Genomic DNA, 12,328 nt, shown 5'->3' with positions numbered 1-12,328 from the left:
ACACACACACACACACACACACACACACACACACACACACACACCCCATCCAGATAACACAAATACCCAAAACTTAAATGTCAAATTGTTCTTATTTTCTCATTTTAACTATTTTGAGTATCTTTTTCCCTGCCTTCTTAAACAGAGTAGTATATCAACTAAAACAGAATTTAAGGTGTCACCATAAATATGCACTACTGTATTGTGTTCTTATATGATATTGCCCTTAATGTCATTTAATTGCTCCATTTTTGAGTACTTATGACTTTTATAGTTTTCCTATTTGTATCTTTTGTTGTTAGCTGACCTTTTATACCGGATCTCTGCCTCTACATAGAATTCCATCTTCTAGTATGCCGCTCCTAATCCATTAAGTATGAAAAGCAGATCAGTATGCTTAAAAGTTCTAATGCAAGATAAGTCATTTTTAAGGGAGGAACTGAAGGACTCTCCTGGGAATAAAATACTCAGAAACACGCTTTGCTTTTTTCTAGGCTCTAGGATGTACTCTAGACTGTGCTGCCCTATACAGTAGCCACTAGCCATTTGCAGTTATTTCAATCTAATCATAACTAAACTACTAATTCAGTTCCTTGGTTGTGCCAGTCACTTATCAAGTGCTCAACAGCCACATGTGACTGGTGGCTACCGTTAATGAACAGTAGAGATACATAAGATTTCTATCAACACAGAAAATTCTATTGGGTAGTACTGTTTTAGACAGCTGAGGCTGCTGGACAAATGGAATGTTATCCCTGGTACCTATTTCCCAAAGCAGCAAATGGGCTGAGGAAAAAAAAACTAATCTCTAACTGCTCCCTTTTGTCTAACTACTTCAAAAAGATAAAAAATTTTAATAGTAGTAGCTTCCATTAAAATACAATCATCATACAAAGTCATCAAGGCAAATAAATGGAGAACAAGATATAAAGGTATATTTAAGGAAAATTTGTTGGAAACAATCTACACTGACCCCATTTCTTCAAAGATCTTCAAAATAAACCTTCTCTGAAAATAATGAAAGCTACTGGAATGGCCATTCATTCTATGGTTCTTTCTGGAGCAGGCAAAGTCCCCTGCCAAGACAATACAAACTTGACACTAATAGTACTATTGAGTAGTTGAGCATTTGTATTTACGGTATCAACTAAAAAAAATGACCTAAAGTAATTTCAGAATTATTGCACATATAGAGCAGACTAAAAACCAAGCAGGTAAGGCCATGTGATTTAGGAAACATGGGTAGGGAAATAAGATAAAGTCAAGGTCAGTTACAAGATTTAATTATGAGATAAAAAATATACCACTGTTCAGGAAAAACTGTGGTGGCATCTGTGAAATCTCATATGGGTCCTTACACAGGATACATCATGATAAAAAGGACAGCTCCTTCAATAACGATGCTAATACATACAGCTGAGTTCTACATAGCTGCTTATTTTTTTAAAAAAAGATTTATTTATTTATTTGAGAGAGCACAAATGCTTGCATCTGTGAGCAGGGGGAGAGGCGGAGAGAGAGGGAGAGAACCCCAAGCAGACACCCCAAGTGCAGAGCCCACATGGGGCTCAATCTGAAGAGCGTGAGATCATGACCCAAGCTGAAACCAAGAGTCTGATGCTCAACCGATTGAACCACATAGCTGCTTACAATAAGGCAAACTTATGCCATAACGTAGCTAAAGCAATGTGGCTCAAATTCTCTGCTTTCTGATGGTCTGGCTTGATCTAAAAATAAAATTTAGTGTGTATATATTCAAAGTATATAGTAGTCTGACAAAAAATATCTGTAAAGCCTTTGTATGCATGCTGTAAGTTAAGAGAAAAGGGCTGGGTATGGAAAGTTCATGTGTATGAGATCTAGGCCAAGGAACTCAGCATTGCTCCTAAAAGAGAGCAATCCTAATGCTTCCTAAAGTTTTCCATTATTTGTGGGACAGATACACAAAGTCCATTCTTGTTCTGCAGCCCCTTCCAACACTCACTTCTCCTCAAATCTGCTCAAGGGTTTCCAGATATTTCTTCTTATCCAGGTCCCTCACCAACTCTTCTAGAACACAGCCATGAACATTTATGACACTTTTCTGTAATGAACCCACCCCTAATTACAACCCTTTCCCAAAGTCAATAGTCACCCAATCCCTTCCAGAAAAGCTAACAATAAAATCTAACTGTTAATTAATAACTGAAAAAGTTTCTTATGTGAGTAGCAAAGTATAGGCATTTTACTCTCAGAGATCCCTAGGTCTTTCCCAGCTCTCCTAAGTATTCTTCTTTCCTAACAAATTGACATTACTACTCCCAACATCAGTAAACATCTCTTAAAGATTTAGATTGCTACCTACTTTTGAATCTAACTTCTGTTTTACATATGCACCATTTGCTGCTGTCAGGACATCATTTATCAAAATGAAAACATATCCTTCGAGATCAAATGCCAAGTCAGAGCTGTAAAACACAAGCAACACTTTAATAGCTTAAACAACATGCATGTAATTTTAAATACGTCTGAAGTACAATAAATGGAAGAACATATTCTTATCTATGTAAGTGAACATTAGACATTTTATCAACTATTTGATACTTGATATAAACAATCAAGTATTTGATTCCTGGTTATAATTTGCAATTTCACACTCAATAGGGAAGCCTTCAGATATGAGAAGTACTAACGCTTAAACACAATCATTAGCAATAATTAATCATGTCAGTTAACAGCACTGCTCTGAATTCAAAGTCAGACAACAAGAACAAGTAACCAAATTCACCATTATAATACATCTGAAGCAAGAAGAAGGCATCAGAGCTCAATTTCAGAGAGAAGGAAACCAAAAAGATGAAGTTGTTAACATGTCATTTTCCAAGGATTCATTCACACAAAACGCAGGTGGTACAGGTGCTTGGGTCACTGGGTGGAATTTCTGAAGTATAATTTGTAGTTTGTTCTGAAATCAAGCTACAACAGTGTCTAAGCACACAATAGGAACTCAAATACCTTAATGACTGCTTAAAAAGCCTATGAGCTATAACCAGCAGGATTAGGGAAACTGAAGTTTTCTAGTATTTAGTTGAGCACCAGGCACAAGATCAGAACTTAGTAAACTGAACAGAATGATGAAAATCTAAGAAAGCATGCCCTCAATATACTTTAGCACCCTAGCTAAAATAGTGGCCCAACATCCTGGGATTGTGCAAAGATACTATGTACTTATAGCTAAACTAGTACATAGAATAAGACTTCTGAGGAACTTTATATGCCCCTACAATTTTAGGCAGAACTAGCCCAATATATAACCCCTCTTCCAAGCAGCCTGACAACCTTCTAACTTCAGACTCCCTTCTTCCCAATCTCTTTCCCAAGTGACAGGTTCTGATTAGATAAGGCTGATCAGATAGCAATCCTCCTCAGAAACATTTTGCAGGCCAGGGTTGGCCCTGAGGAACTCCTGTTGTTTGGTTCAATTCTGGATCCCACCAGCTTTATGGAAATGCTTCAAAGAGGTTAGAGGCTCATATAGAATTTTTCTTCAAGAAGGCTATATTACTTAAAGGAAAAAACAGTCAGCTATATAACCAAATTCTAGTAACCAATTTTTCTATCCTTTTTCTCATTTTTTTTTAAAGAGTGAAATTTCACTTGGAAATTTAGGGTGGAATTTGACTTAGAATATTTCCCCCTGCCTATACTACAGGAATGATGAAGGTAAATGAGCCAATCCAAGAAGCACACTGAACTCCCAGACAGAAAATCTATGTCAGGTAGAATCTGTGGCGTTAGCAAACCCATACATGTATGCCCTCGTCCAAGAAAAATGTAGAAGGCTTCTAGCCATCACTTTAATTTTCTGAGTCTTTGGGCATACGCTTTCTCCCTCCATTTTAAAACTGAAACTTAAAAACAATGGGAGAAGCTTCAGTAATTTAAAAGAACATCTAAGTCATGGCACTTGTGATATATCTTAAGTGAGGCCAAATAAAGAAATTCTAGTATTATTATTCTACCACAAGGCAAATAATTCATTATCATTTGCCTTTTCTGAGACACTATTTTCTTTAGCATTATGTAAAGTAAAAGAATACCACATGATTTATAAAAGCACACAGGCTCTGGAGTCAGGCACAAATTCAAATTCCAGTGCTGCCATTTATTAGCTGCGTAACCTTGACCAAGTTTCTGAACTTAGGTTTTAGTTTCCTCAACTAAAAATAGGAAAATTATACCCACATCTTTCAGAGGTGTTGTAAAGAATGCATAAATACATATAAAATCCCAAACATATTGTGTGGCGTATGGTATGTGCTCAATAAGTAGAAGAATCAGATTTTGCCAGCCTTGACCTTAATATGGCCAGAAAGATTTAACTTCCCAAAGAGTCTTTTGGATGTTTTTCAAAGACATGATTCTTACTTAACCTATACAAAATTCTTTTTTATTGGTAATTGATTATTATCAATAACTGTTGATAATTTCTAATGTGGTCTTAATATGTTCTTACCTGGCAGCTACAAAGGCTCCAATAATCATTGCAAATACGGTCATCTTAATACCCCAAGAAAAAGTCTTCCTACAAAATAAAATAATTAAAAAGTGCATACATGTGCCTTTAGTTATTCACAGATTCATTCTGCAACATAGGCAAAAAAAATGTTTTCCTTAAAAAAGCTATAAACAGTATTTTTTTTTTAAAGATTTTGTTTATTTATTTGACAGAGAGAGACAGCGAGAGAGGGAACACAAGCAGGGGGAGTGGGAGAGGGAGAAGCAGGCTCCCTGCCGAGCAGGGAGCCTAATGCAGGGCTCGATCCCAGGACCCTGGGACCATGACCTGAGCCAAAGGCAGATGCTTAATGAGTGAGCCACCCAGGCGCCCCTAAACAGTCATATTATAAATGTTTCCAAGGAACTGGGTATTTCAAAGAATCCCTTTGATGAAGCAAAAACGTATACAAAAAGAGTATATTCATTTCTTTCATATTCGTATATTTGCTATCATTATTGAGCTTCAATTTTTGCAAATCAGAATTTCTTTAAGTGGAAAAAGGTCACACACATTTGTAGTAAAAGTAGCCAAGACAGGAACACTATTTAAAACCTATACTGATGTTTCTGACCCAGCGTCATTCAGTGGCAACAGTAGGTATAGGAATCCTTGAAAGTATATCTCATGTTCAGACAGATTCCAACTCCATTTCATAATCTCTCCAACTATTGATCCCATAAACTATCAACTCCTATAGCAAAGGAAGAAAGTGCTTAAACTTCTCAAAAGATAAAGTAGAAACAAGACAAGTAATTTTACTCTCTCACATATTCTGGGCCCCTTTTAAAGAGGACCAAAGTCTGTTAAAGACTAGATATATTAGAAATTTAGCTCACTTGAGTAAAACTCCTTCAGCAAACATTGTAAACAGGATGGAGAACCTTCTCAGAACTGTAAACATTGGCAGGCTGCAGAAAATTTAAAAAAGGGAAAAATATAATTAGGTAAAATACAGTTTAGCAATTTATTTTTAACTAAGACTCTCCAAATAAGTACCTTAAAATAATGCTAATCTCTTCCTTCCATTATGCTGATTAATTCCATTCCATATTGGTTAATCTGTGATTAAACCTTTATTTCTCTCTAGAAGTAATTCTTATTTGAAAGCCTGAAAGAATTGCTTTTATAAAACTACTAGAAGTGAGAACCATCAAGCTCCCTATTAAAAATGGTAGAGATCACATATCTATTATCAAAGGCTAGTTAACAGCCACTTTTTAATTTTACGCTACCTATTATACAAACACCCTGAACAGTAACCATGTTAGTTTTTAAAAGACCTCTTTCTTCCTTCTTTAGTAGACTGAACTTATTTTCCACCCACCCTCCACAAAACAACATCTCCAACCCTCCAAACAGCATCTATGATAATCTCACCCCATGAAATATTCCCTGATTGTCCTTTTGTGGAAGTACTTTTGCCTTCCTTTAAATTACCAGAGCACTTTGCCTGCACTAGTCAAACACACAGCCTCTTGCAATATAGTTATTTCTGAATATATCCCATCTCACTCCAAAGTGCCTTATATTTAGCTGGCAACCAAAGATAGGGTGTGAATGAATGGATGGATAGATGGATGACAATGGATGAAAAAGAGCAAATTCTATACAAGCAGCACTTTGCAGCAGGTCTACATTTCTTTCCAAGTGGGTAATGAGATGGAAAAGGATACCCCACCCATGATAAATTTGACTTCCATGAACCCTGCCCCAGAGATACCATCATGGTCATTCTTTCACATTTCCTGGGTCTGAAGAAAAAGGAAATGAAAAACACTTTGTCTCTGATTCTCAGAGATCTCCCCATTTTGTTTTACAATCATCTAATATGCCAGGGGGTTAGTTTCAGTGTAAGTAGTGAAACCATGGATTTCTGTTAAATGCCTTCTCCACGTGTATAATTTTAATATCACATACACCTAATACATAACTACACTCCTCAAGTGGAGAAGCCAAGAATTAAGAGGTTAGAGGATAATAAAACAGTATTGTTGCAGAGCAGAGTACTGCTTCTTTCTAAAAGTGAATATGCTGCCTCTATGGTCATTGGTATAATACTAATCATATTTGTTCAGAGTTCTATCTGATGTTACTTTACCTCATGTTAAAAGAAAAACTACAAAAGTTCTCATAACCACTCTCTGATTTTGCTTACAGAATTTGCCTAAAATATAGTATTTATAAATTGTGTAAAAGAATTGAAATCCCAAGACCTCTTCACTACTATAGGTCTGGAAAAATAATGAAAATCTCCTATAACAGCATTTTATAACATTTTAAGACTTCTATTATCAAAGTGAAGGGGGGAAACCCAAAACAAACAAAAACTCTTTCTTTTCAAACTTAAAAGAATTTAAACTAAAACCTCTGATGTAATCTTATTTAGTAACAGAAGCTTTCTGGTTCTTTCATTTTTTTCCAGAATCAATAACAATGTGTTAAATATTTGACATTCAAGTACAGTTTTAAGAATACATCATATTAACCTCACTAGTAAAATAAAGTTATCCATACTTCAGTTTCTTTGTGCTGAACAGTCCCGTGATTTGGTTCCCAAAATATAGTAGAGGTAGTGGAAACGTCTAGAAAATTTAAAAAGGGATAACAAAGCTCAATAATAAAGATAGCTAAAACAAGGTCCTTTCAAACAGAAACAGTTTTGTTTACATGATCAAATTCTTTCCACTTAAAACATAAGATTAGAACTCATACACAATTTTGGCCCCCATGAAGAACCCAAAAAACATTATTCCTGGATAAGAGCACTACTATGGCAAACAGAGGGAAGAATGGAGAAGAAAAAAGAAACAGAAATATGAATATGATCAAACCATATGAAAGAGAAACATCATTTGCTTTAAAATATGATAATATATTAGCCCATGGCTCTACTGTCAGCAGAAAAAGGCATTTCATCTTCATGTGGAGTCAAGCAGAGGCAGACAGAATAGTAAGAAAATAAACCCAAAGAATAATGAATGTAGGATACACCAGCTAGATTAGATGGACGTAGAAAATGCAAAACAGCTGTACTCCCAGCAAGTGTTCATTAATTAAAAAACACAAGATTTCTGGGGGCCTTTTTCCCTTAATTTTAAAGAGTTGGTAGGACTTTTTAAAACACATATTACTACATTTATTCTTTACCTTCATTATACCTACTCTGGGCGATTTCAAGATTGCCATTTTTAAATATGCAGAGGACTGATAAAAATATATAGTGATTTGTTTTCAGAAAATAAGATGTTTTTTGTTTTGTTTTGTTTTACCTTTCGAGGTACATTTCTGTCAAAGTCAGGAAACTTGACTACTCTGAGCGCCTTTCCCACCCAGAGAACTGCCACTGTGGCCACCATCTGTAAACAGAGAACACAGATTCACTGTTCTACATATAAAGACACACACAGAAGTTCTAACGACATAAACCACGTAATGCTGAAGATTCCAACTAACCTGGCCAAGTCCAACACATAGTGAGGAGGGAAATCTACAAAAAAGGTAGAGAGAGAGAGAGAGGAAAAAAAAATACATGGTCAGAAAAACCCAAACGCAGCTCTGTGAATTCAATTTGCACATCTACAACCTTAAAATATATTTTGAAACAAACACCAACATATGCCCCTTATCCAAATGAAAATGTGAGAAAAAAATCCCTGCTGGTTGTCAGGCAACACCGCTGATTTTGTAGCCTCGGGCGGCCACTTGTCTCATCTTGTCGGAGTCCACAATTTCAGTCAGCTGCCTGCAATGGGTGAAGACGTGGGTCTCAACGGTTTCACATCTTTAAAACAAACATGCTTCTGCTTCTGCCTCAGGGTCCCAGTGACAGCAGCAGAATCGTCTTAAATGAGCTTAAGGATGCGCCCATCCCCAGAGACCGCCAGCGAACTCGAGGACCCTGAAGCCCCGGACCCCGGCCCAGGCTGCAGGGAAGGGAGGGCATCCCTCGCTCTGCTCCCAGCCTGGCATGCACAAGAGCCAAAAGTCACGAAGCAACTCCGCTCCATCGCTCTGAAGAGCAAGGTTTCCAGGGCGCTGCTCGGCGGGCGCTTTCCCACCGCGGTCGAGACGTGCGCGGGGCGGTCCAGAGCTTCGCGCCCGGAGCTGGACCCGCACCCCGGGCCCGCGCGCCAAGCCGGCCCCGCCGCCCGGGCCGCTCATTCACGGCCCGCCCTCCCCAGCTCCCGCCCAACTTTGTTCAGCTTCAACTTTAGCAGCATTAGTCCAAGGAGCCGGCGCCCCGTCGCCGCCGCCGCCGCCGGGCGCTCCTCCCCACGGCCTCGGCCGCGGCCGCCGCCCCGGCCCTACCTGTAATTGGTGAGCACGCTCTTGTTGACCACCACGATGAGGAAGGAGCTCACGCCGTAAAAGCCGGCGGCCAGCAGCTTCAGGAACACCGTCAGCGTTTCGGCCGACGCCATCCCCAGCTCCTCCTCATGTCTGTGTGTGGAGGATTTCGCGGGGGCTTCTCCTTTAACCCGGGCATGCTGACGTCTATGAACTTCCGCCATGGCTGCGGCGGCGGCGGCGGCGGGCGGGCCTGGCGGTGGGGCTGAGCGGTGCGGGGGGCCTGCTCCCAGGGGACTCGCGGGGCCCTGGCCGGTAGACTGTGCCGGCTGCGCCCTCGCCGCCTCAGCTCCCTGAACCGTGGCCGCCCGTCCCCGCCCAGGGGCAGGAAGGCCGGGTTTTACACCCTTGGGGACTTTGCTCGGGCATTAGGCAACGCAGGGTCAGAGGGTAGGGGCCGCGCCGGGACTGGCCTAGGCATGGGCTGGAGAGGGCCTGGAGAAGGGGCAGCGGTGACTCTGAGTTCGGGCGCAGAGAACAGGACAAGGGGGAAACCACTCGGGAACACCGGAGCGCCAAGCGCCAAAGCACAGCCACAGAACGCCGCCACCGTCTCGCGCCTGCGCGCGAGTCTGCGCGGGGTCTCTGCGGCAGCGTATCTAAAGCCGGGGAAGCTGGCGGCCCGGGGCCCCGGAGCCGTATTCTCCAGATAACAACCGCAACAAAAGTACAGACCATCCTCCCCTCGGTAACAGGTGGCTGGCTAAGTAGTTCTCTGTGGTGGGAGCGTCTAGACTCCCTTTGAATGCTCTTTTGGTCTCTCTTTAAGAAGGTCAAAGTACTTAAAAAGTATCATACGGGGATAAAAGGAAACACTCAACAAACATTTCATTCTGCATTCCCTCAGGCTTCTTACATTTTCTGAACCCAGAAAACACCAAACAATACCTTCTTTGCAGATCAAGGGAAAACTTGCTTAAGAAAAATGTAGACACATCTAAAAAAAGTAGTAGGATAATCAAGCAACTTGGGGATTGGTGACAGAGCAAGTTCCGATTCTAGGATCCCAGAAATGCCCCCTCACTAACCGCGTGCTCTTGGATCAATTAGTTGACCTCTCTGGGCCAGCATCTCTTTATCTCTATGGATGTAAAACTAGCACACAGCTAGTTTTCAGTAAGTGGCAGCCATTATCACATAACAGAAACAAATCATTATTATCATCTTGAGGAAAGAAATGACGTACCTAATTTTAATGTCAAAAAAGAAAAAAGAATTGAATTTGAATTATTTATCGTTTTTATTTCTTTTATCCCATATTTTGTAATTGTGGTAAAGTGTACATAACATAAAATTTGCCATTTCAACCTTTTTTTATTATGGTAAAATATGCTTAGTATAAAGTTTATCATTTTACCACTGAGTGTACAGTTCAGCGGCATTGAGTACATTCATGGTTGTGCAACTCACCACTACCCATCTCCAGAACTTTTGCATTATCTCTAACTGAAATTATGTAACCACTAAACAGTCATTCCCATTCCTACTCGCCCCAAAATCTAGTAACCCTATTCTTTCTGTCTCTATGAATTTGATTATTCTGGGTACCTCATGTAAGTGGAATCATACGGTATTTGTCCTTTTGTGTCTGACATTTCACTTAGCGTAATGCTTTTAAGGTTCATCCGCTTTTAGGATATGTCAGAATTTCCTTCCTTCTTAAGGCTAGATAATACTCCATTCTGTGTATATCTTTTGATCCTTACCTTTTGAGTTTTTCCGCGAACACCTTTGTTCTTTGAATATTCCTTAGGAAACACTGGTACACGGAATGAAGTTCTTAACATGGCCCACAAGAACTTAGGGGATGTTCCTTCTGCCCACATCTCCAGAGGTGCTCCTCACATTTCCTTCCATAAGCTGCAACTAAATTAAACTATGCCCAGTCCCATGAAGAACAATGTGGGTTCCTGCCTCTGTGTCTTTACTCCCATTTTTCCCTCCTTCTGGGATGCTTTTTCTCTCCCTCCTCTCCCCTGTTTCCTGAAGAACTCTTACTTTTCTTTTGTTATTTAGGCAAAGCATTACCTCCTCTTTGGGTACCTTCTTTCACACTGCCCCTCCATGCCTTCCACAGAATTGATATCTCTCCTTTGTGCCCCTCCCACCCCATCCTTGTACATCCCCATTACAGAAGTTCTGGGATTACATGTTTATATGTCAGTCTGTTCCAGTAGACAGTGAGCTCCCTAAGGACAAGGACAGTCAGGGACACCTAGCACAGTTTAAATGTTTTGCTGAATGAATAACTTTTTAACAATGAGGAAAATGGGCAGATGTCTTCCTTAATTGCTAGCAGCAGAAGAAAAATAACTAGAAAGTTATATTTTGGGAAACAGCCATCAAAAAATTACTATAAAAATAATATCCCTCATAACAAAAGCAAACAAGCAAAATAAACTTGTATCATATAAAAAGTATCTTCCCCTCTTCCTCTTCTACCAACTCTTTAAAGAAAGCAACTGCTAACAGTTTAGAGGTTGTATTTAGTGCCATGTTCCATACACATATGAATACATATGTATGTACATATCCATATACATACACATGTATACTTACACACATGGATTTTTATGCATTTTTTAACATGCATGGAATAGAACCAGGTAAGAACACTGAGCCTCAAGCCCGACACTGCCTCTGACACTAATTTTGTGACCTTGGACAAGTTACTTGACAATACTGTGCCTCAGTTTCCTTATCCATAGGATGAGGATTTCAGTAACACCCACTTCATAGGGTTGTGGTGAGAATTGAATGAGTTAATAAAGGTAAAATACTTAGAACATAGTACATACCTCACAAGTGTTTATAATAATAATAATTACAATTATCATTATTATTTTTATGCAAACTGTTTTCACTTAATATTCCTCTAAAGATCTTTCTGTGGCAGTAAAGAAATTCTACCTCATTTTAACAGCTGCCGAAAATTCCATTAGCTAGATGCATCATTATTCATGTAACCTTTCCCATGGACATTTAGGTTGTTGCCAGTTTTTTGGTTTATAAACAATGAAGCTTTGATTATCCTTGTCCATTCAACTTTGTAGAGGTATAAGTTTCTAGAGGTGGAATTGTTTAATTAAAGGCTTTTTAAAAAATTAATAGCATTAACAAATTTATCTCCAAAGAGATTGTACCAATTTTGTATTCCCACTAACACTGTATAAAAATGAAACCCTCTTTTATAAAGTCAGATGGCAGCAATGGAGACCACTGAAAGGGGCCACGTGGTTCAAGCACCTCGCAGTAGAGGGATGAAATGCCAGGTACACATTTCTGCAATAAATCAATTGCAATTACACAAAATTAAATGACAATTAATCTCCTAAAAGTATTAATCCAAGAAGCTACTGTTGTTTTTCTCAGCATAATTATGTTATTTATTAATAAATATTTGTTAAGAACTACCGTACACAGGCCAAGAACTATATTAGA

General features: G+C 39.3%; 1 protein-coding gene across 6 annotated transcripts in view; it reads right to left on the bottom strand.

Annotated features, from left to right (window-relative positions):
* The window catches only part of SLC35D1 (solute carrier family 35 member D1), a 51,330-nt gene extending 41,749 nt beyond the window's left edge, over nt 1-9,581 (bottom strand). For 2 of the 6 annotated variants that reach the window (XR_012379414.1, XM_073896574.1), the window contains exons 1-7: nt 8,849-9,581; nt 7,994-8,027; nt 7,810-7,896; nt 7,055-7,122; nt 5,377-5,448; nt 4,496-4,564; nt 2,345-2,447 (exon numbers count right to left, since the gene is read on the bottom strand). Coding sequence is in view for 5 of the 6 variants with exons in the window: in XM_073896574.1 (XP_073752675.1) it covers nt 2,345-2,447; nt 4,496-4,564; nt 5,377-5,448; nt 7,055-7,122; nt 7,810-7,896; nt 7,994-8,027; nt 8,849-9,051 (636 nt within the window). In the remaining variant the exon portion in view is untranslated. The remainder of the gene's footprint in view (nt 1-2,344; nt 2,448-4,495; nt 4,565-5,376; nt 5,449-7,054; nt 7,123-7,809; nt 7,897-7,993; nt 8,028-8,848) is intronic. The other 4 variants (XM_073896572.1, XM_025871793.2, XM_025871792.2 and 1 more) reach the window with 3 other exon arrangements.
* Between the last annotated feature and the right edge of the window lie 2,747 nt (nt 9,582-12,328).

This window comes from Callorhinus ursinus, unplaced genomic scaffold (genome assembly GCF_003265705.2).
Source record: "Callorhinus ursinus isolate GAN/ISIS: 27379988/994484 unplaced genomic scaffold, GSC_fseal_2.0 scaffold9, whole genome shotgun sequence".
Lineage (NCBI taxonomy): Eukaryota > Metazoa > Chordata > Mammalia > Carnivora > Otariidae > Callorhinus > Callorhinus ursinus.
The sequence above is the reverse complement of the archived record's forward strand: the minus strand, read 5'-3'. Positions and strand labels throughout refer to the sequence as shown.